Consider the following 23134-nt stretch of genomic DNA (forward strand, 5'->3'; position numbering starts at 1 on the left):
GGGCTTCCTAGATCCTGGAGATGCCTGTCCAAGAGCCTCTGGTACCCCACGTGTTAATGGGGGATGAGTGGGCCACAGAGAACACCTCACAAGCACCGCACCCCTCCAGACCTCCACGTGCTGCTGCTGGAGGACCTCCTCGTGCTGCTGCAGAAACAGGATGAGAAGCTGCTGCTGAAGTGTCACAGCAAGACAGCCGTGGGCTCCTCGGACAGCAAGCAGACCTTCAGCCCGGTGCTCAAGCTCAATGCCGTGCTCGTCCGCTCCGTGGCCACAGGTACGCGTGAGGAGACAGTCCCAGCCGGCCCACACCCCGGGGCCGTGAGCCCTGTTACTCGGGTCCAGCGAGCACTGGGTGATGCGGGGCCGATCTGGGGCTGTACAGAACTTATCAGCCCACCTGTGTTCCTTTCCTCCCAGCCCTGACTCACTGAAGCAGGAGGATGTGGTCCAACGTGGGGTAGGGTGATGGGTAGGAGGGAGACCAAGATGAGGGAGGACAGCGTGGTTCCTGTCCTCTGAGGCAGGATGGGATGTGGGCACTGAGGATGAGGTAGCAGAATTGGGCAGAGAAGAGCAGGACAAGCCTTCCTGCTGCAAAAGTGACGGGCAGAGCTCCCTTGCAGAAGACGGACGCGCCCACCATCCAGAGCCTGGTCCAGTGCTCAGAGCATTTCAGTGAGAAGCAGAGTGTGTACAAGAAGGGCTCTGGAGCAAGAGCCAGGCAGCCAGATTCTGTGGGCTCATCGCTTCCTTCATCTGTAACACGGGGGGTGAGGTCTGTCTCTTGGAGGGGGGTGTAAAGGGAGGATGGGTGTGATGCAGTTTTATAAACCCTAAGCACCGTACACCCCTCAGCCTTCGCTGTTCGGAAAGCGAGAGGTAATGGGGGTGGCTGTGAAGATGGCATTAGGGGACCCAGAATTGCCTCTGTCCTCTGTAAGCGAGCCCCAAGTGCTTCTGAGGACCCAGGTCCGCCTGGCGCTGCACTCTTAGCTGGCCGAGGGTGAGGACTCCAAGTCCGCACTCTGCCGCCTCGGCTCAGGCTGCAGTCATGCCTCTGCCGCCGCCAATGCAGACCCTTCTGCCTTCTCTCTCTCACACAGATAAACGGGCCTTCTTCATTATCTGTACCTCCGAGCTGGGCCCACCCCAGATCTACGAGCTGGTGGCATTGACGTCATCAGACAAGAACACGTGAGGATTGCCTGATTGCGGGGGGGGGGGTCCCATGTAACCGCCGTCCCCTTGGGACCAGGGTGGTGTATGAGGATGTGAACAGGGAGGCCAGGGCTGCGCCCCAGAGCATTCACGGGATGGGGCCTTGAGGGGAAGTGGGAGATAAGACAGGAGTAGAGAGGTTTACCGTGTCACCTCCCCTGACCCCATGAGCAGGCCTGCCCTAGGGAGGAGGAGTCCCCAGCAGTCTTCCAGCCTTTCTGAGGCTGCTTTCCTTTCTCTGGCCCCCCTTCTTTCCCCTGGGGTTTTTCTTCCCTTCCCCCATCAAGCGTTGCAAATGCCCACATTCTTCAAAGGCCTTTGCCTCCGGGACCCTCATCCCCACCCAGGGCATTCAGTCACCCGTATTCCCAACAGTGGCCAGCCAGAGGCAGCGTGGCATGGTGGGAGGAGATAGGTTGAGTCAGGCAGTTTCTCAGACTCCGGGTTTTCATCTGCGAAATGTGTGGATAATGCTACCTCTTGAGAGTTATTTTGAGAGAAAGAAGAGAGATAGAGGGACTTCCCTGGTGGCGCGGTGGTTAAGAATCCGCCTGCCAATGCAGGGGACACAGGTTCAAGCCCTGGTCCGGGAAGATCCCACATGCCGCAGAGCAACTAAGCCCGCGAGCCACAACTACGGAGCCTGCGCTCTAGGGCCCGCGAGCCACAACTACTAAGCCCGCGTGCCTAGAGCCCGTGCTCCGCAACAAGAAAAGCCGCCACAATGAGAAGCCCGCGCACCGCAACGAAGAGTAGCCCCCGCTCGCCGCAACCAGAGAAAACCCATGCACAGCAACGAAGGCCCAACGCAGCCAAAACTTAATTAATTAATTAAAAAAAGAGAGAGATAGATATAGAATGCTTAACACAACGAGTAACAGAGAGTTGGTGTTCAGTAATTGGTAGGTGCGAGTAATGTAACCCAATGTGAGCAGCCAGTCAGATCTGCAAGGAAGGGGACCCCGCTGGGCAGAGGGGGTCCTCAGAGCAGGGCCTGGCGAAGGGCTTCGCAGCTCTGACGCAGGGGGTCGGTAAGGGGAGAGGCTGTGTGCCTCGGTCCTGTTCTCACCACCAGTCCTCTCTGTTCCTGCTGAACAACAGATGGATGGAGCTCTTAGAAGAGGCCGTGCGGAACGCCACCAGGCACCCTGGAGCCGCCCCAAAGCCCGTCCACCCGCCGCCCTCAGGCCCCCAGGAGCCAGCCCACCAGAGCCCCACACCCAGCAGGTGCTTAGCCCTCCAGGCCCCCTCACCATCCCCACTCCAGGCCACTCGTTTGCTGCTTCTAAGCCCTTCACCCCTGGGGATGGGCAGGTGGCGGAAGGTACCCTCACATCTCTGCCTTCCGTCGCCGTCTGCTCTCCCCCTGCAGCCCCCCACTCGGCTGTAGTAGAGACTGTGCCTGAAGTGGGGTGGGGGGTATAAAATCGTGACCAGGAGAGCTTGGCCGACACCCACCCTCCCCTCCGGGTTGCCAGCCAGATGGCAGGTGCCGGAGTCTAAACCCCTCCCTCCCTGGGCCCTGCTCCTTCATCGCCCATCCCAGCTCAGGAGGCCCGAGTGGAATTTCACCTCCTCCTGGCTGGCAGAGAGCCAGACTTCCCAGCAGGCGATCCTCTCTCACCCTGGGCTGTTTCTTCCCTCAGGGAAGGACTGGATGACTCCGAGGTGTTCCGTAGTGAGCCAGAGCCTGAGACAGTACCTGGAGGTAAGTCCCCTGAGCTGTCTTTTTGGGAGGCCAACCCATTCCATTTTCTGTAGGCACAGTAGGGAGGTGGTCAGGTGTGCCTGTGGGGGTGATGGGAGAGGGCTGTCGGGGCCAGAGGTGTGAGGTTTTGATAAGGGTAGAGAAGAAACAGTGAGGAAGAAAGAGTCTGGAAGAGGAAAGAGAACAGGCTGAAGTGAATGGGGGCCAGCTCACTTGAACAGAGCTCTCAACCTGGGCTCTCTGGGTGCCAGGTATCGAGCAGGGGAGGAAGAGAGGGGCGGTCAGGTCCGGGGGTGCCTAACGGAGAGCAGAATGCACTCACATCTGCAGACACAGGAGTCTCGTGGGGGCAGGGATAGGGAGCCCAAAGGGCTGAAGGTACAGTCGCCGGGATGGGATTGGCAGGGGCAGGAGGGTCTCAGACAGAATTCTCGTTGAGTTTTTATGTGAAATAACTTAGGGTCTCATGTTTAGAGAGAAATCTCCCCGGTGGGCTCCCTGGCTGGGTCCCTTTTCTGTTTCCTTCTGCTTAGAATGCTTCTAACTCCCGCACGCCCTTCAAGTCTTTGTGCAGGTGTCAGCTTTACACCAATATACCTTCTCTGACCACTCGGTTTAATACCAGCGTTCCTGACCTCCCACACCCTGCGCCATGTTTTCTTCTTTCCTGTAGCACTTCTCTAATTTATGTAGACAGTTTACTTATTTTATTTTTCTTTATGTCCGTCCACTAGAATTTAAGTTCCGTAGGGCGGGGATCTCTGTTTTATTTACGGATGTATGCCAAGAGTCTGGGACAGTGCCTGGCCATAGTAGGTGCTCAGTAAACATTGTGGAATCAGGCAGTGTTCCCAGCCCCTTGAACCCAAAGCTGGGCCTGGGATCAACCCATACGTGCCTTCCCTCTTTCCCTGTCTTACACTGTCCTCCCATCCAAAACAGGCACTGGGCCCCAGCAGAGGGTCAAAGGGAAGCACCCGGTCCTGCTAGAGGGCCCCAAGCAGGAGGGCAGCATAGAAGAAGAGGAGCTGGGTACCCTGCCTCACCCTTCTGCCTCCCTGGATGGAGAGAACAGGGGCAGCAGGACAAGGGACCCCATCCTCCTGCCCCTCCCAGGCCCTCTGTTCATGGAAGGACTCGCCGATGCAGCCCTGGAGGACGGTGAGTGCCTCGTGGCCCCAACCGTCAGCCCCCCGGTGCCCCAGTAGCATGGCCATTGTGAACACCATGGCAGACACCCCACTCTCTTACCTGCTCAAAGGCTCTCCCTGTTGTGTTTGAGGAGAGATGGATGCAGAGAGACAATTGTCATTCCTGTCCCCCCACCCACCCACCCAGCTGGTTGGCCAGAGTCCCACAGCTCCACCCTGTGACTGGAGAAGTTTCACCAAGATTGCTGTGGGAGAGGGGAGCAGTGGCCCTCCTGCCACCTCTGCACCCTCCCCCGACTGGCGAGGTGTGTAGTCCTGTTTCCAGGAAGCCATCGCCCTGTTTCCCCTCCAGTGGAGAACCTGCGGCACCTGATCCTGTGGAGCCTGCTGCCAGGTCGCCCCATGGACCCACAGACTTCTGGGGAGCCCGAGGACGACCTGACACCTACACCTTCCGTCATCAGCATCACTTCTCACCCCTGGGACCCAGGCTCCCCAGGGCGAGCTCCCACTGGGGGTGAAGGGGACAGTGCCCCGCTCTCAGGGCCAGAGCGGGGCCAGCAGGAGGACACGGCTCTCTGTTCTCTGGAACACCTGCCCCCAAGGACCAGGAATTCTGGGATCTGGGAATCTCCTGAGCTGGACAGGAATCCAGAGGAAGAAGCTTCGAGCACAGAGGCAACAGGAAGTTACAAAGTTGTGAGAAAAGGTAAAAGACATCGGGGTGTCCACTGGGGAGACACACGCCCAATTCTGCTAGGGTAGCGCTGAGTCTTCCAGATGGCTACTTCCTTCCCCGCCTCTGTCCTGCAAACCGTGTGTGCAGAGGCTCGTCCAGATCCTGGGGGAAGGAGACATGTTGCTATCACGCAAAGGCTTTGGGGTCGGACAGCTTAGGTGCAGAGTCCTAGCTCCGTCGCTTAGTACCCATGTGACCTTAGGCAAAAATCTGAATCACCTCTGGACTCCATTCTACAATATAAGGGTATTACGACTGCTTGGCACAAATCAACTGTCAGTAAAAGTTTCTGCTAGCGTTTGTCACTGCTTTTCCAGTTCTGAGGAAAAGTGGGGCTCTTCTCGGGAGCTTCGTTCCCAGGTGACTCCAGATAGCAGCGAAGGAATTGGCGTGTAGGATGGAGGTGGCAGCGGGACTAGAGGTGGAGCCAAGACTAGGGGCTGAGGACAAGGCTGGGGAGACGCATGGGGAGTGTGGGGCTGTGTTGAATGAGCAGGGACGTAGGGAGGGCGCCTGGCTTGTGGAATGCCGTGGGCTGTAAGACAGGAAAAGCCAAGACTGGCTGGGATGGGGACCCAGGGCAGCTTTGTCTGGCCAGAGCTCGGGGGAGGGAGGGAAGAGTAAGCTGAAGAGAGGGCAGCCTGGTCTGAGGAGTGCAGCAGGAAAGATGAACCGAAGCACGGGATGCTTTCGAGGGGTTGAGGTGGGGGGGTGGGGGGTCCATGTTAGTGCTAGGGGGTCTCCTTTCCTCCCCTAGTGCCCAGCTCTGCCTCCTTTTCCAGGAGCATTTTTCTTTCCATCTGCCCAAGGTGTGTGCTCTCTCCTGGGTTTCTGGGACCTGGCCTCCCTGCTCTCTCCTCTGGTGAATTGTTGGAGCGGCTGTCTTCAGCTCCCTGGGGTATAATCATGTGTGATCTTGCGTTCACTTTGTTCTTCCCTTTTTCTCTACCCCCACTCCCTCCCCCCTTCCTTCTCCCTCTCCTTCCTGTTCTCTCTCCCTTCCCTCTCCTTCTCTCTCAGTCTCTACTGTCCCTGGTGGTGGTGTCGGTGCAGCTGAGGTGGCAGGCAGCAAAGTTGTCCCTGCACTACCAGAGAGTGGCCAGTCAGAGCCTGAGCCACCCGAAGTGGAAGGCGGAGCAAAGGCTACGGGTAATGAACTTCTCTTTGGAGCCAGAGACAGGCCAGGGCTAGAATGCAGGCCCACGGGGGCAGAACTGGGCTTCAGGTGTTAGACCCTTGCCTGCAGTCACGTGGCCACACACCTCCGTCCATACTCCCTGAACTGTCTGGAATGGGTGAGGAGTAGGACGTGGGCCTGAAGACGGAAGAATGGACCCTGTGCCAGCCCCTCGCGAGAGCGGCTCAAAGCAGTAGGGTTAAGCAGCTCTGCTTAGTCACGAAAGGGGGCTGGGAAGCCTGGCCCAGCGCCCAGGGCCCAGTGTCCTTAGCCCGACATTCTGAGCCACCTCTCCCCGACACTAGCCACCATCCAGTGTCACTGTGGAAAAGGGCTTACGTGGCCTTGCAGGCTCCTGGGCACTTACCTATGCTTACTGCCCTGTCAGTCAGCCTTACGTCCTTCTCTGTGTGTCCCCGACCCCCTCTGATGAGTTGAGGTACCTCGAGGATCGTGAAATAGATGGCAGTTGGGGCAGGGCACCGTGTCGAAGTTCAGCAGCAGAGCCTGAGATGGGGCAGAGGGAAGGAGGCTAGTGCCTAAAACCAGCCCACGCCCTCTTTACCCTTCCTTCAGGGAATGGGAGCCGCTCCCCTTTCCCAGAAGAAACACAACCACGCTGCCCCTTCTCCCTTAGCTTCCACCACTAAGCATCTCCCCTGCTCTGGGCCAAGCTGAGCAAAGTCGCCATCTCGAAGGCTCTCTGGCAGAGAAGGGCTTTTGGGAGACTGGTAGGCAGCACGAGGCCAGCCTACTCCGAGCTCGTCTGCAGGATGGCTTCCCTGGCCCCGTCAGCTGGCCTGGGGAACACCAGGGGAGCGGAAGATGGTTTAGACTTCCTCTCTGTTTGCCTCCTAATCGCTTTGTCTTGCTGGGGACAGGAAACTGCTTTTACGTGAGCATGCCGGCAGGACCCCTGGACTCAAGCACCGACCCCTCAGGGGCACGCGTGGGGCCCTCCCAGCCCGATGGCCTCCCTGCCTGGCAGCCGGCGCCTCGGCCCGCGCTGCGGGAAGGCAATGAAGATCAAAGGCGCCTGGGCCGCTCTCCCCCCAGCCTGGCCCTCAGGGACATGGGCATGATCTTCCGTACCATCGAGCAGCTCACCGTCAAGCTCAACAGGCTCAAGGTAAGGGCTTGGGACCCTGGAGGCCTCAGTCCACTGCGCCGAGACCCATCACCCACACGAGTGAGCTACACGGTGTGTCTCCATGGGAGCCCTAGATCCTGGCCTGGGGCTCTACCCTCAGCCCAGCCAGCCGCCCTCAAGCACAACCCATCCCCTGGACCCCACGGAGAAGAGGGCATTGCCCCTTCCCCAGGGGCTCATGAACAGAGGGGCTTGAGAGCAGATGTCCCTCTACAACTCTTCCAGGACATGGAGCTGGCCCACAAAGAGCTGCTCAGGTCCCTCGGGGGAGAGTCGTCTGGTGGTACCACGCCTGTGGGCGGTTTCCACACAGAGGCAGCTAGATGGATAGACAGCTCCCTGTCCCCTCCAGCCAAGGAGCACCTGGCCTCTGACTCCAGGGACAGCTGCGAACTGGGGCCCTGCCCTGAGGACGGTGAGTGAAGTCCTCCGGGGGTGGGGTGGGGTGTGCAGGGAGAAGGCCTCCGTCTCCTGAGGAAGCACTGCCGTGCAGTGTGAGGACGCGGGAGTTCTGAGAAGGGGCCTCGTCTCCCCCTGAGTACAGTTCATTCATTCGTTCCCTCAGCTTCAGAAAGAGGTCATTTTAGGGAAGGCGCACGGAAGCTCCCCTAAAACTGGGAAACTTATAACTGAACCCTCTTTTCCCTTGGGTTATGGAGATAACAAACCAGGGGGAGCCTCGTCTCACATCTGAAACCTGTTCTTAAGAAGTGGTTCAGAAGCAGATTGCATGGGCCAGGGCCATGGCTGTGTTCCAGCTTAGGAAGACAGACCCATACCTACCCGTGGGCTTTGGGGGCCGACAGAACAGAAGTGGGGTTCAGTACGCAGCCCTTTCCGGGTCGCACAGGGAACTCCAGGGTTTCTGGAGGAGGAGAATGCCTTGTCACGGAAGGATGGCACTGAAGAGCTGCTCTGACAAGCCTGAGGGCTTTGCAGGCGGAACACAGGGAGGGTCATCTCAGAGGCCAGCCCCTCACTGCCATCCCCACATCCCTGCAGGCCACAACGCCCCGCTGGAAGACGGCCCGGCGGACTCGGCCACATCCCCAGGACTGTAGCTGTCCAAACCACCGAATCCTCCGTGTCCCGACTCCTCCTCTAGGGACTGGCCTGAGGCAGGGCTCAGGGTGGGGAGAGCCCAAACCTCCTCCCTGCGGTGGAGGCAGGCGGTTGAAGAGACAGCTCCAGCCAAGACCGGGGGGAGATGCGCATGTTGCTTGGTCTGCTCAGATTGGAGTCGAGTTTCCGTGTCTTTTCCCCTCCCTTCAGCCCAACCCTTCGAGGCCTTGTGTCTCCTAAGCATGCTGACTGCATCTGAAAGGCCCCCCTCGTCCCACGGATGTGCGCGCCTGTGTGTGTGGGTGAAAGGAGGCGGCTCCAGTGTAAATGCACTTTCTTCCTCCCCTCCCTTCTCCACAGAGCCCAAGGCTGGGGCGGGTGTCTCCACCTCTCCTCTTTGTCACTTTGGTTTCCTATAAATATGTATGTATTGTATGTGCATCTTTGCTATTGTAAATAACTTTGACCTTTTTTGTTTCTGATCCTGGCGTGCCGAAGGCAGTTACAGAGGGACTGCTAAGGGAAGAGGAGGTTCACTTGTATCTCTTTGTCAGCAGCCCAGCTCCAGGATCAGGGCCCAAAGGTGGAGCCAGCCCTGAGCGCTCCGCCCCCCACCTCCCGTGGGCAAGGCGGCATCCAGCTTCCGGCCCTGCCTGGCCAGAGAGCCTAGCCTCTGCAGCTCGGTGCTGAGCTACTCCCTCCCTCCTAGGACTTCTCATCTTCAGGGGAACTTCTTACCCCACCTGTGTCCACCCTGCCCCACCCTCTCCCTATAGAAAACCAGTGTATCAGGTACAGAGCTGAAAACTGGGCCCCAGGGAGGTGGGGGTAGGGGTTTGAATGCTGGAGTCCCTAAACTAACCTAGGACCATCCCCAGGGGCCACCACAGCCTTGGCCCCTATTACCACATCCACTCCACTCCCCACAGACTAATAGAATATACACACTGTGCTAGGTGTATATATACATATATATATATAAATATATATAATATATATAAAATACAGATATGGAAATGACTGTTTTGCTGTTAAAATAATGTATACTCTTTTATTTTCTTCCTTTCATGGTTAAGATTTTTTTTTAAGAAAAGTTAAATATTCTTCAACTGTGGTGGTGTGTGTGTGATTCTTGGAACTGCTGTGATCAGAGATATTGTGATATTCCCTCTGAGACTGATTGGAATTGAGTAGAGGGAACAGAAGGCAGCCCCAGACCCAGGCCTTGCCGTATTCTCTCCCGAAGTTCCAGATGTGCACTTCACTGAACTTCAGACTAAGCGATACAGCCCCCGTGGCCAGAACACAAAAAGACAACGCGCGCGCGCACGCACGCACGCAGTGGCCCCAGAATCAAGAGCCCTCGTGAGCTGCCCTCAGTGAGCTTCAGGACTTTAAAGGCAGTACACAGGGGAGGGTCATCTCAGAGGCCTGGCCAGCTGCTGTCATCGGTCCTCCGCGTCCTCCCACAGGCACCCCCTGGAAGCAGCTCATCAGACGTGGCCACACCCCCAGGACTGTAACCACTCAAACTGCTTCTCTTTGCTGTCGTTGTTGGACTAAGGGACAAATTCTCTTTCGCCCCCTAACTGACGTTTTCCCTCCTAAACCCAACATGATGCTGAGTGCTGACCTTGGGAGCTTACGGTCTAGTTGGGCATCAGAATTAATACACGATTCGTTCTTGATAAAGTGTAGGGGTGCGGACAAGAACTGTACGGATCCCCTGGAGCTTTAGAAGGCCTCGGGCAAGGGTAACTGAGAGGCTAGACGTTACTGGAGAGCGCCTGCTGTGTGCTCAGTGTTGGGAATTCAAAGAGCTGCTCCCAGGAGAGCAACACCCCTGGTCGGCCACCACCAGAGGGGCTGAGATCACCCCCAGCAGAACCATAAAGCCATTCGGCCATTTCTGGCCATGTCAACGCGCTGTTAACAGGCGCAAAGTCCAAATATTCCCAGTAGTTCTGGGACAAAGTTTTCAGACAACCTCAAGGAAAAAAGTACAGCAATAGACTTTGTTAAGGATCTGAGCTCTCCCGTGGGAAGGCCAACCCACACATGGAAAGGAGATGCTTCCGTGGCCCAGAATCTCTGGGAAGAAGGTGGGAGGGGGCTAGGTGGAGGAAGCCACAGCCGCCTCCTCTTTGTGCTTGGCTTTACTGACAGGGTCCCTTGGCAGCATCAGCTCTTGGATCGTGGTGTACGCAGGACATTGTGGGGAGAAGCAGTTTTTCTGAAGGAAGAAAAGGAAGGCTGATAGCTGACAAAAGCAATGAAGATTAAGCATCTGGGAGAAAAACATTTCCTGGGACAGGGTGGGTTAGGGGCTGGAGGACATGGAGAAAAGGCAAAGGAGTGTGACCGCCCATCTCACAGCAAGAGAGATGAAGGCTGTGTTGTGATAAAAAGAATAAGGGAAACTACAGGCCTGTCTTGGAAATAGGGAGACAAGCTGCCTGCAGCAGCTGCAGTCCCTGGGCACTCACCGCCAGGGACAGCCGCAGCAGCCCCACGGGGCCCCTGGACGCGCTCTTGGACTCGGAGAACTGTGCCTGGTACTGCACTGCGGTTAGGAAGGCCTCTAGCCCCACCTCTGTGATGCGGTTTCCTGGTGGAAGAAGCAGACGACGTGGCCTCCGGCACTGCCAACCTCCTTCTTGCCTACACCCTCACGGGACACCCTCTGCGACCCTCTTACTCCAAAACTAACCCCCTGCTCCCCCAGCTCCCCAGCTCACTTACCTAGGACTAATTTCACTCCAGCTCTACTTCTCTGACGCCTCCTTTGTCTGACCTCCCTCACCCCCACACCAAAGCCCCGTGCCAGAGGGCCTTCACCATCATGATGCCCAACCACTGGAGAACCAGGTTCCGCTCCGTGGAGCCAGGGCGGGGGCACCCTTGTGACAGCATGGGGCCCAGCTAGCCTCGTGGCAGGAAGGTGGGGCGTGGGGGGGGGGGGGGGGTTGGCAAACGTACGGAGAAGGTTGAGATGCAAAAGGACCCTGTTCCCAGGCATGAAAACTTTCCCATCTCGGTGCTCCACGGGCTCCAGGAGAGGGTTGACCATCTCAGTAGCTTCCCCAACCACCTGCTCAGGCAGAATACTGATTGCAGCAGAGGAGAGGGGAGCTGGTCAACAGGCCATTCATTCATTCATTCAACATACATGCTTTGAGGGCCGGCTACAGACCAGGCTTTGTCCCAGGTGCTGGGGATACAAAGATAAATAAGCCCATACCCTCAAGAAGCAGCTTTGCGCAGGGGAGCCAGAGAGTGAGAGAGCAATGCAGTATGCTGTCAGAGCTGACAGAGGGGGAAGCTCAGTACTCTGGGGGCACGGAGGGGGCACGGAGGAGGCACAGCTAGCGGGTCTCGGCAGGGGTCCTGGAGGAGGTGGCCTGTGAGCTGACATCTGAATAGTATGTGGTCCCTGTCAGATGAAGATCGGGGGGAAGTGGCAGCAGGTGCAAAGGCACGAAATAGTGTGTTGGCATTCACTAAGTAATTCCTAACAGGGAGAGCAATGAGGGCGGTGGACTGGAGGGAGATGACGCTAAAGGCAGGAGGAGAGGAAAATGCAACAGTCCTGGGGAGAGTCAGCAGCCTGGATCAGGCCTGGGGCAGGGACAGAAAACTGGCACTGAGGCAAGCCTCGCCCGCCTTCTCCACCCGACTTTCCTCTTTTGTAAGATCTTGTCCTGGGTGCCAGAGAAGACTCCCAGAAGTGGAGGCGCCGTTCCCTGCCAAGGTGGGGAGGTCTTTTGATGACAGAACACAGGCATACCCTCAGAGATATTGTGGGTTCGGTTCCAGACAGCCGCAGTAAAGCGAGTCACATTCTTTTGGTTTCTCAGTACGTGTAAAAGTTATGTTTACACTATACTGCAGTCTAAGTGTGCAATAGCATTATGTCTAAAGAAACAGTGTATATACCTCAATTTTAAAATACTTAACTGCTAAAAAAATGCTAACCATCATCTGAGCCTTCGGGGAATCCTAGTAGTAACATCAAAGATCACTGATCACACATCACCATGACAAATAATGAAAAAGCTTGAAATATTGAGAGAATTATCGAAATGTGACCCAGAGACACGAAGTGAGCAAATGCTCTTGGAAAAAAATGGCACCAACGGACTTGCTCGACGCAGGGTTGCCACAAACCTTCAGTTTGTATAAAAAAAAAAAAATCTGCAAAGCACAATACAACAAGGTACGCCTGTGTAAGGACAGATAGCCCTCGGGTTAGGCTTAGGGTTAGCTGACTCCACTGCGGAGGGGTGGGAGCTATGGAGTCAGCAGTCCAGGAAGGTTTCCAAAGCAAGGAACAAGTTGGTCCAAGTTTAAATAGAAAAGGGAGGCTCCAGGGGCGAAGGAGAGAGGGTCTCAAGTAGCTGTGCACAGGGTGGGGGTAGTACCACGACTAGGAAGACACCCTGCCCTCCTGGGGAGCTGCTGGCAGGGGCAAAGGAGAACGTGCTTCGTTCCCTGTGCAACTGTACGAGCAACCGTGGGCGTGGTGGTGAGGAACAAATGGCCTTTCGGGAAGCAGACTGAGTTGAGGCAGAGGATCAAAAGTGTGGGCTCCTAATAAGCAAGTAAAGGTAGAAGGGGAGGGGGCACTGAGCTCTGCTACCCCTGCAAGCCCAGGTTGGATTAGGGAGGGGGCCAGGACTGAGGGCACAATGTGAGTTGAAGTGGCTGCTGCCACAGTACAGGGCCGGAGACTCCATGCCAGGAAGGCTGGGGGACTGGACCCCAGGGACGTGTCCCCCACCCCGCTTCTCCTGCAGCCTACCTCCGACTCCGGGAGGATGCTGCGCTTCTCTTTGCTCACAGTCTTGGTCCCTTTTCCCTTGCTTAGTTTCTGCTCAGGGATGGTTACCTCTGGAGTGGGAAGAGGAGCCAGAATGCACAGTGCAGACCTCTGCTATGACTCAGTTTCCCCAGAGAGAATGGACTGCGGCGAGGAAGGGGACTCCTCAAACTTTGGGTTTGGGTACAACAGAAATAGAGCTGAAGGGGGGACCCCCAGCTAGGTAGGCGGGTTTCTTCTCCGAGGGCAGGGCCACAGGGGTCCAGCCCAGGAGAAACGGTGTGGAGTGCCGTGGATGGGGCCGGTTGGGGCTTCCGACATCAAGGTGAGAAGACTAGCTCAGCGCAGGCCTCCGGCATCCCGCCCCATGCTCCTCCTTCCTCCACACCAAGTGGGCGCCGCAGAGGGGTGCTAGCACTTACTCCCCTTGCCTGTCTTTGTGGAATCTTCTTTCTTAGGGGTTCCTTGTGTGGGTGACTGCCCAGACCCTGACTTCTCCTCTTTCTTCACCACTTCCTGTGGGGGATGTAAGAAGAGAGATGAGAGTCCTACCTCCTGGCAGATGGGGAAAAGGTGTGGGAGGGGCCAGAGGTGGACTTTCAAAGGCCTTCCTCCCTCCGCCCCACCCTGTTCCTGCAGCGCCCAGGGCTCTGCTGCCCACAGCACACCTACCCCGGACTTCTCCTTTTTCTTGCCCAGACCCTTAGGGGTCTTCGTTGTCTGCATCTTGTCTTTCTCCACCATTGCGAAACTGCTGACCCTCATCAGCTGATTCTTCTCACGCTCTGTTTTGGAGTCCCCATGTCTGAGAGGTGGAAGGCTGTGCTCACAAATGGGCGAGGATGGAGGAGGAAGAGTCCGGCGCCCCTTCCCCAGTGAGGAGTGAGGGGAAGCCTCATGCCTGGGTGGCAGTCAGACTGGCAGCACCCCTACCCCAATCTCCCTGCCTAAATGCTAACATAATTTGTTTGGGACCCTTCTGGTGCAGGTGCTGTTGGGAAGAAACGGCAGAGGGACCCAGGGATGAGCTGGGGGTGGGGGGAGGTGGCATTCAGACTCATACTGAGGAGAAAACAGTAGCTGACATATTTTTAACTAAGTGCCAGGCACTGTTCCAGGTGTATTAGATGAATTAGCTCATTTAATCCTGTCAACAATCCTATGAGCTAGGTACAGTTATCCCCATTTTACAGATGAGGAAACTGAGGCCCGAGAGGTTAAGTCACACGCCTAAGGTACCAAGCTGTTTTGTGGAAGGGCCAGATTCCAAGTCCCTGCGGTCTAAATCTAGTCCTCTTAACAAATACACTCTACCATCTGCGGAGTGGTTCTGCAGTAAGAACTCAAACGTTTGTTTTATCTGTGCAGAGGTCGGAGAGCAAAACGGTCACGACAGAGGGAGAGAGGACGGGTTAAGACTCGGCCAGCTAGCTGAAAGCAGCCGACCTGGGCAGCGGTTCCAAGGGCTCAGGTCTCAGGCTCCGAGCGCTCCTCACCGATCGCAAGCGCTCCTGCGAACCTTTCTCCAGCACGAGGCGCCGGCGCTCCACCACCTCGGTGTGCGTCAGCTCGAAGGGGCGCAGGACCTGGGGCGGGGCGGCACCTCGCGCTCAGCCGCCCGGGGAACGGGAGGATGTGGGGGTCGCTCCCCAGCCCCGCTCAGCCCGCACACCCACCTCGGCCAGCTTCAGGGCGCCCTTGTCCTGAATGCGGTTGTGGGCCAGGGACAGCCAGAGCAGGGAGCGGTTGAGCCGGAGGCCCTGCGGGGGTCAGGGAGGGGCAGTGAGCTGGCTGGCCCCGGGCCGCCACAGCTAGCGCGGGGGGCCCCTGCCGGCCTCGCACGCACGTCCGCGATGTAGCCCGCGCCCTCGTCACCGATGTGGTTGAAGCCCAGGTTGAGGGAGACCAGGGTCCGGTTGCAGCTGTGCAGCGTGGACAGAGTCTGGCCTAGGAGCTGCGCGCCGTGGTCGTCGATGTTGTTGTTCCGCAGAGACAAGTGCGCGATCCTGGGCAGCAGGAGGGAGAACGCGGGTCACAGGAAACACGGGGTCCTGGGCATTCCCCGGAACCTCGGAAAACGGGGGCATGAGGAGGGCCATTCGGTCTGAGGGTGGAGAGGCAGGAATTGAGGGTGCTTGGAGAGGTGCTGGAGGGGCAAGGGAACAAAGGGTGACTTGGAATGGGGGGCAGGCCCAGAGAAAGGGGGTGAGGGAAAGGAGTCTCACGTGCTGTCCACTGCCATGAGCTTGTGATAGGACTGCTCCGGCAGCGGGTTCCCCTCCAGAGACACCTTCCTGAGGGTGGGGGAGATCTGAGACCCAGGAGGCACCACTGAGGCCAGATGAGGGAAGGGGACAAAGAGGAAGGGTGGGGCTCTGGGAAGCAGCTTGGAAACGGAGGCAAAGGATGCACACACACACCCCCGCCCCGCCCAACTCCCTGATACAGGAAATTATGTGACAGTTCTCCAGACTAGAAATCCAGGAAGTGTGCCGTGTGAAGGGGTTACTCCCCAGTTAGTGAGGTGTGGTAAGGGGGCCTCTGAGATGACCCCAGTGCTCCCCACTTCCTGGTATCCGTGCCCCAATGCAATCCTCTCCCCTTGAGTGTGGCTGGACCTAGTGACTCACTTCTAATGAATGGCATATGGCAAAAGCGATGGGCTGTCACTTCCAAGTTTAGGTTACAAAAAGGCTGTGGCTTCCAACCCGGGTGCTCTCTGGCACCAGCTGCCAAGTGGTGAGGGCACCCAGATGACCTGTGGAAAGGCTCCCGAGTGGAGGCGCTGTGGCCACTCAGCTGCCACATAAGTGAGCCTGGCGGCAGATGCTCCAGCCCCGGTCAAGATGACTGCAGCCCCGGCCAACAGCCTTCCCGCAACCTCACCAAGACGCTGACCCAGAGGTGCCAGCTAATCTACACCCGGATTTATCTCACAGAAACTGTGAGATAATAAATGTTGGTTGTTTTAAGCCACTACGTTTTGAAGTAACTTGTTACACAGTAATAGGTACCCAATACATGACCCCTCCACAAGGCAGTGGCTTCTCCAACAGTACTGAGAAAATGGAGGTGTTTTTCCAAGTCACAAGAAAAAATGAAACTAATGGCTGGAAAATTCTCTATTAAAAAAAGTTTCTCTCGGGACTTCCCTGGTGGCACAGTGGTTAAGAATCTGCCTGCCAGTGCAGGGGACATGGGTTCAAGCCCTGGTCCGGGAAGGTCCCACATGCCACAGAGCAACTAAGCCCATGCACAACTACTGAGCCCGCATGCCACAACTACTGGAGCCCATGTGCCTAGAGCCCATGCTCTGCAACAAGAGAAGCCACAGCAATGAGAAGCCCGCGTGCAGCAATGAAGACCCAACGCAGCCAAAAATTAATTAATTTTAAAAAAGTTTCTCTCATGATATTTGCCCAACCTTTCAGCCTGGCTCATCTAGCATCTAAACTTGATTGCATTTATTTTTAATTATTTTTATCATGTTGATCTGACTTATTTTTACATATTAAGATGAATTCTATAGTTATCCTCCTGCTGGCTAAATTGTTTCTAATTCCCACGACGGAACACAATATGTGTTTTGTGGTGTTCAAGACAAAGAGCACCCAAGGACCTCCAGCTGAAGGAGACAAAATCCCTGCCCTCAAGAAGCATCCATCCCATCTACAGGAGGAAGACAAGTGAGGAGGCAAGCCAGTGACGGTGGGTTCTGTGAAGCAGGAGAAGTCAAGGGTGCTGGAGGAGCTTCAACAAAGGGCAGCCAAATCAGCTGTGTCCTTTATACAGCAACCACCCCTGTGGTTATACTGCTCCACACCTTGCTCTGGCTCCCTCCTATACAAGAATGCCCTTTCCCAGTTCCCTGCCGGGCCCCCTCCTATTCCTCTTTCAAGGCTCAGCTTGGCACCACCTCCTCCAGGCAGCCTTCCATGTCTCTCATGAACCATTCTTCCACCACTACAGTCCCCACAGTGCCCTGCAGTATCCACTCCTATGCCCTTCTCCCTCCCTCACTGGACTGCCAGTTCCTGTAGGATAAGAACCAGTCCCTAGTACAGTGTCAGACACCAGGCAGTGAGGAACCTCCAGGGAGAGAGCGGGTAGTGGTGGGACTGATGGAGAGGAGAGGGGATAAGGCCCCAAAGGTAGGCTCTTTAGGCACCAGAGTAGGCAGAAAAGGGGACCCCAATGCTTGTCAGATGAGAGCTTCAAAACCCAACAGACAGTAGCAGCACCCTCTTTCCACAGGGATGCCAGCCCAGGCCACAGGAGCTGAAACTTGTCACCCCTGTCCCCAAACTGCTCACTTCTGACCACCCAGCCAGCCAGGCTACCCAGGTAGCCTCCCCCTTGCCTATTCCCCTCTGCTCACCTGAGCGTGGATGAGCAGAGAGGCAGGAGGGCGATAAAGGTGGTCAGGGTCTTATCAGTCAGCCCCACCTTCCAGAAGCTGGAGATGGTGGGAAGCACAGAAACACAGCTGGAGCACCACCTCCTTCCCACCTTGTCCTCTCCAGCCACCCTGACACCCCAGCCACACCCTTCCTTATCACCTTCCGCACAGTCCCCAGGGCCTTCCGTGCCCCTTCAGTTCTTTCTCCCAGACCACTGGTGGCCCGTCTCCAACACTGGCCTCCTGCCCCTCCCCCAACCCCATGTCCCCTCACTTGATGGCCTGAAGCTGGCTGAGGGAGGGCAGACACTTAGAGAAGATACCCAGGATACGCTCCTCAACCTTCCAACCTGCGGAAGGGAAAGGAAGAAGGCGCCTCAGGCCCGGAGAGGTGCGGTGGCGGACGGCTGGTGAGAGGGACTGGTGGGGGGGCGGACCTCACCGCGGATGTAGATTTCCTTCACGGACTTGTCCTCAGGCTCCAGCTCCACCTGGATGGTGGGCCGGAAGAACACGTATTTGCTCTCCAGGCTGTTGAAGCTGCAGGACCCGGACAGCGGCTGTTCGTCTAGAAGGCAGGGGTGCGAGGAGCCGGGGAAGGAGGGAGGGGGCAGAGTCACCGCCCCCGGGCCCCACGCCCCGGCCGGCCTACGGGAGCCGGAGAGGCCGGGACGGCTCCCACGGAGCCGCGGGATTGGAGGACTCCGCCAGACCGCATCTGCGAGGGTTTGGAAAGGACGACGGAAGACCGCCCCCACCTCCCCACCAGCCCCCTTGAATCCACCCTGCTCACTCACACACACATTGCCCTGCGTCCCCGCCATTCGGCCCGCCGTGCGATGGGGAATGGACGCGGTAGGCCTGGCAGACACCCCGGCGTCTCCACTGTCACTCACCTACGGTGGGCTTTTCCGACGTAGAGGCGGAGGGGACGAAGGTTGGGTGCGGGCGGGGCCGGGTGACCACTTTGGGGAAGTCCGTGTAGCCCCACCGCGTGCAGAGCTCAGCGAAGTCCACCTCGAGGACGCCGGTGCACTGGTATTCCTCTGTGGGGGCGGGGACGAGAGCGGGAGGGGAAGCGTAGCGCCGCGCCGCGCCCGCCCCCTGTAGCCCAAGGCTGCCAACAGAGGGCAGCAGAGACCAGAGGACGTCCCACCCAGCCCTGCGCCCCCGCCCGCCAGGGATCGGCGCACTGCGCCGCGTTCCCACGCTCGTCCGCGCGGGGTTTCGGGCTTCTGGGCGGGCAGCGGCCCCTCCATCGAGGCAGACGTCCTCTCAGCCATTTTTAACATGTAAGATGCGTTGGAGAGACCGACACTGAAAACACTTGAGAGGAAACAGTGGGAAATCAAGACCTAGGAGGAAGGGAACTAAAGGGCGTGGAATGTAGACAATGAGGGCGCCTCTTTTATGTGCCGGCTCGTCCACCCACCCCGTGGGTCAAGGCCGCTTCTACTCCCGCTCTCCGCTCCCTGGGGGGCCTCCTCCTCCCCAGCCCAGCCTCCTCCCACGTTCCTTCCTTGCGGGGACTGCCCAGGGTCACACGGAGAAAGAAGGTCCAGGCCTGATGTGAGCAAAGAAAGGAAAGCAGAAGGACCTCTCCACCTGCCCCCGCTCCCACCCCCATCCCCACGCCCGCACTCGGGTAGACCGAGGCCCAGCAGGGTGGTAGGCTTTTATTTATTTAGCAAACATTGATATAGCACTTACTCCTGTCCCACACGGTTCTATATATGCTTTGGAAATCTTAACTCATTCAAGCGTTTTATTAATTTAGACAGATGCCCACCACTTCCCATCGTGAGGGCTACGCAAACCTGAGGTGCCTGAGTCCCCAAAGACCCCTGCTCTTTCCTGCTCCCGCATGGGCATCCCAACAAGAAGTGGTTCCTTGAGACGGGAAGGGGTGTCCCTGGCAAAGGCGAGAAACCGGAGGCAGAAGGGTGGGCTTGGTGCCAGCCTGCTCTTCCAAGTGCAGGACAGCCTGGAGCCCCACAGGCAGCAGGCGCTGCAGGGACTGTGCCCTGGACAGAACCCCTGCAGCCAACAGCAGGGAGCCTGCCCAGAGGGTGCAAGGGGGCTGGCAGGACGTGTGCTCAGCACTGTGGGGCAAGATGCAGAGAGGTTTGAGGGTTCTCGTGGCAAAAGGGTGAGAGACACAGGCACCCGAGAGACATTAGCTGAATGGACAAGGCTGATGAGAGGAGGCATTGGGAGGCTAGGGGAGCCCCTTGTACAGCTGACTCCTGCACACTGCCTGCTTTCCTGGACTCTTCCCTCTGCTGGGAGGGTCCTTCCTTGCTTCACTCACACCATCTTTCCCCAAACAGAGGTTCTCAAACTTTAACATCTTTCTGTAAGAATCAGTAGGAAAGCCTGTTAAAGCAGTTTGCTGGGCCCCATCCCCCCAAATTCTGATTCCATAGGCTGGGTAGAGTCTGTGAATTTGCACTTCTAACCAGCTCACAGATGATGCCAAAGATGGTCCAGGGAGAACCGCTGCTCTAGACCAGCACTGCCCGACAGGACATACTGGGACGATGGAAGTGTTCCACCTCTGGGCTGTAGCTAGCAGTGACCTAGTGGGCAGCACAGCTCCGAAAGGGCCTTGCTCCTGCTCTCCTCCCCTCCCACACTCCCTCCTCACACTCGCTATGACCTTGCCTCGTAGCTCCTTGAGAAATAGAAGCCACCAGATGCGATGTCCTCTCAATCTATCAACGTTCCTACAACTGCCTTCACTCGCTACCCCATTTGAGCCCTGCCACAACACACGATAGCGGCTGCTAAAGCCGCTGTGACCGTGTGGCCCTGTCCTGTTATCACTCCCTTTCTCTCCGACCCCTCTGGCTCCGCCTGCCTGGGGGAGCTCCTTCTCCTCTAAGATCACTGAGTCTGGATCCTGAGCCCTTTCCTGTCTCCGGTTCCACTCCCCCCTCCCCAGGGGAATCTCTTTCATTCCCAGGGCTTAAATGCACCCAAACATCAGCAGCTCCCCAATTCACATCTCCAGCCCTGACATCTTCTCACCGCTCCACGCACTTCCATGCAGCTGCTCAGCCGACATCACCCCTTGGAGATCTCTTACGTGCTCTTCCTTCAGGCCTGCCTGTCTCCATGAATGGCACCTTAACCCACCCCGTGCCCAGTACAGAAACATGGAATCATTCTTGCTACCTTCCCCACTTTCCACCCCATCCACTACTTCACCAACTCTTTTCTACCTCAGAAGTACTGTTCCAAGGAGCCTAACCCATCTCCCTCACTACCCGAGTCCACAACTACCACTGTCCCTCACCTGGGCTATTGAAATGCCTCGTAACTCAGCTGCCTACCTTCATTCTCTCCCTCTGCCACTCCATTTTCCACACAGCAGCCAGAGTGGTGTGAGTGTGTGTGTATGTATATGTGTGTGTGTGTGTGTGTGTGTGTGTGTGTTAATGTAACTAGGTTCATATCTGTAGGAGATTCTATCCTGTCTTGTCTCTCCTTCTGGAAGATGCTCTTTCTCCAGCTCCCATAGCTTCCTCCGCCCGCCCAGCCACCAGCACTGACAAGGAGATGGCACCTGACCAATGTCTGACAATCAGAGTCTTTTCCCAAGTTGTTTTTCCTTGAGTCCAGAGACAGCAAGTTCCTGTCCCTCTTTGAAGGCAAAACTGGTAGATTTGAATCAAGAAGCCTTCCAATCAATTCCCCTTTGTGGATAATTCATTGGGGTTGGGGTTCTATCACTTGCAACATAAAGAGCCACACTCATACGCGTACTTTTCCAATGGTTTTCTTTTCCTAGAGAACATAAATTCCATTCCAGCTGGACTGTGTCCATCTCGTTCTCTTTCTATTGGACCTGACCACAGAGCAGGCATCCAAAAAGCAATTGTTGAATAAATGAATGAATATCTATAAAACTAAACTCAGAGTCACCTCCCGGCAGCGCCCCTGTGTCTTTCCACCACTCCCTGGACCTTCTTCTCTGATACAAATTAGCACATCTTATTGTATTTGTCAGCATCCCAAACCAGAGTGTGGCTTCTTTAAAATCAATTCGAACATCTGCCAAGCTGAGTCTCAGGAACTGTGCTGGGACGAAAACTGTGATTCATATCCCAGGATGGAGCAGGGCGCTTTGGGTGGGTGCACAATGTACGTTTGTTGAGTGAACAAGTGAATTTGCAGCTTATAAAATACTTTCTCACCATCAACTCTACTGTGCCTCCCAGTAATAGGCAGGGCAGGACTCCATACTACAGAGAAGAAACGTGCCTAGTAACACGTGCACACCTCATAACGGTGACCACTTATAACACCCTTACCATGTGCCCGGAGCTAGTTACATTCACATATTGAACTTCAGCTGGTGGATCCCTTTTCCACACAGCGCTCCTCAGCGCCAGAAATTCTGTTATTATTTACTGGCTCGTCTGTCTCGCCCGCCATTGCCTGGCACAACGAAGACGCCCCATCCAATCTGGCTAACCCGAGCGACGAGTGGCTGTTGGGAGCGCGCGGAGAAGCCTAGAGGCCTGATCCCCCAACCCCGCCACCAGCGTACCAGGGTTTTTGGGTTCCTCCTCCCCCACCGGCGGCAGGACGGTCGTCGGCTTCTCCTTGGCCCCGCGGTCCCCTTTCCTGGTCACTGCACCGGATGACTTCTGGATCCCGGGACGCGGGGCCCTGGGTGAGGCCACTGGTGGTGCGCTCGCCTCGCCCGACATGCTGGTGCCGTCCGCAGCGACTCTGGGGACACTCACGGGGGCAAGGAGGCAGGACGGGATTCTGTGGGGCTCGCCCTGGAGGTGGCCGAATCAAGGGTCTCTATTCCGCGTCCACAGGCGGGACCCGCCTGCCGCGGCGTCGCCTCAGCGTCCCTCTCCAAGACAACCGCGCGAGGTGGGCGGGCCCGAGGGCAAGGGGCAACCACAGAGCGCACGCGAGGCCGACAGGGGGCACCACAGAGTCATCAGGGGGCGGAAGGAGCCCGGAGGGCGGAGCCGCGGAACTAGGGCAGCCGAGAAGGGCGGGGCCAGGGCGGAGCCTGGGCAGCCCTGGGTCACAGGGGCAGGAGAGCCCTGGAGCCCTGGAGGGCCGGACCCCGCGGACCCTGTGCGAAAGGAGAAGGACCTGGGCGGAGCCGTGGCGGAGGGAGACGAGCGAATATCGTACTGGACCGGAGTGGAGGGGGCTGGACTAGAGCGAGACCAGGACGGAGAGGCGGGGCTAGGGGGCGGGCAAGGAGCTGTCCAAAGTCACCCGAGAAACTGAACCGGGGAAAGCCGGGATCCGACCCCGTGTATTAGAGATAGCGGCAGTCGGAGGAATCTAGGGAAGCAGGGTCCGGTTGGAGACAGATCCACTCTCTGGGGTCGGCCCTCCTACCCTGTAAAGAGAGGACTCCTGATGGAAAAGGCCCAGAGAGACCCACCGAGTTAGCGAGCTGGCGTGGCTCTGGGTTTGTAATCTCGACCCCATCTATGTAGCCTCCTGGAGGTCTGGGGACTTAGTTGATCCGCTAACGAGTTTAGGAGGCGGGTCACGCTTCCAAGAAATCTTGGATTCAAAGTCCTCAGGTAGCCTAGACCCTACCGGGCCCCCATCAGAGTATACTCTCTCCCCTCTGCTTTCCGGGCTCCAGCCTCCCCACTCCAGTCTGTTCCCCTCCCCGACCGTCACTCCCAGACCTTCCCACCATTGAGCTTTTGTGCTGT

The 23134-nt window shown here is 57.1% G+C and overlaps 2 protein-coding genes across 21 annotated transcripts in view; one reads left to right on the forward strand and one right to left on the reverse strand.

Annotated features, from left to right (window-relative positions):
- Positions 1–9322, forward strand: part of ARHGEF11 (Rho guanine nucleotide exchange factor 11) — a 112794-nt gene extending 103472 nt beyond the window's left edge. For 8 of the 13 annotated variants that reach the window (XM_033856923.2, XM_033856937.2, XM_033856947.2 and 5 more), the window contains 10 exons: positions 110–277; positions 1107–1197; positions 2323–2448; positions 2868–2929; positions 3872–4090; positions 4433–4789; positions 5840–5968; positions 6878–7125; positions 7372–7561; positions 8149–9322. In XM_033856923.2, the coding sequence (XP_033712814.1) occupies positions 110–277; positions 1107–1197; positions 2323–2448; positions 2868–2929; positions 3872–4090; positions 4433–4789; positions 5840–5968; positions 6878–7125; positions 7372–7561; positions 8149–8207 (1649 nt within the window). In that variant the 3' untranslated portion in view covers positions 8208–9322. The remainder of the gene's footprint in view (positions 1–109; positions 278–1106; positions 1198–2322; positions 2449–2867; positions 2930–3871; positions 4091–4432; positions 4790–5839; positions 5969–6877; positions 7126–7371; positions 7562–8148) is intronic. The other 5 variants (XM_073805888.1, XM_073805892.1, XM_073805899.1 and 2 more) reach the window with 2 other exon arrangements.
- Positions 9323–10201: 879 nt separating this feature from the next.
- Positions 10202–22313, reverse strand: LRRC71 (leucine rich repeat containing 71). 8 transcript variants are annotated; one of them, XM_033856963.2, is made up of 15 exons: positions 21982–22297; positions 18323–18472; positions 17869–17994; positions 17701–17776; positions 17406–17483; positions 15253–15321; positions 14874–15033; positions 14704–14787; positions 14474–14613; positions 13700–13832; positions 13450–13543; positions 13010–13098; positions 11188–11299; positions 10695–10816; positions 10202–10441 (listed from the first exon to the last, which is right to left on the reverse strand). In XM_033856963.2, the coding sequence occupies exons 1-15, from the start codon at positions 22142–22144 to the stop codon at positions 10322–10324; spliced, it is 1716 nt and encodes a 571-aa protein (XP_033712854.1). In that variant the 5' UTR covers positions 22145–22297; the 3' UTR covers positions 10202–10321. The 8 variants fall into 8 exon arrangements, 7 of the variants coding, with proteins under 7 accessions (XP_033712854.1, XP_033712863.1, XP_033712858.1 ...); XR_012332468.1 differs by lacking the exon at positions 10202–10441 and having other exon boundaries at positions 11188–11315; positions 21982–22309; XM_033856972.2 differs by lacking the exons at positions 10202–10441; positions 10695–10816 and having other exon boundaries at positions 11190–11419; positions 21982–22309.
- Between the last annotated feature and the right edge of the window lie 821 nt (positions 22314–23134).

Source organism: Tursiops truncatus, chromosome 1 (genome assembly GCF_011762595.2).
Source record: "Tursiops truncatus isolate mTurTru1 chromosome 1, mTurTru1.mat.Y, whole genome shotgun sequence".
Taxonomy (NCBI): Eukaryota; Metazoa; Chordata; class Mammalia; order Artiodactyla; family Delphinidae; genus Tursiops; species Tursiops truncatus.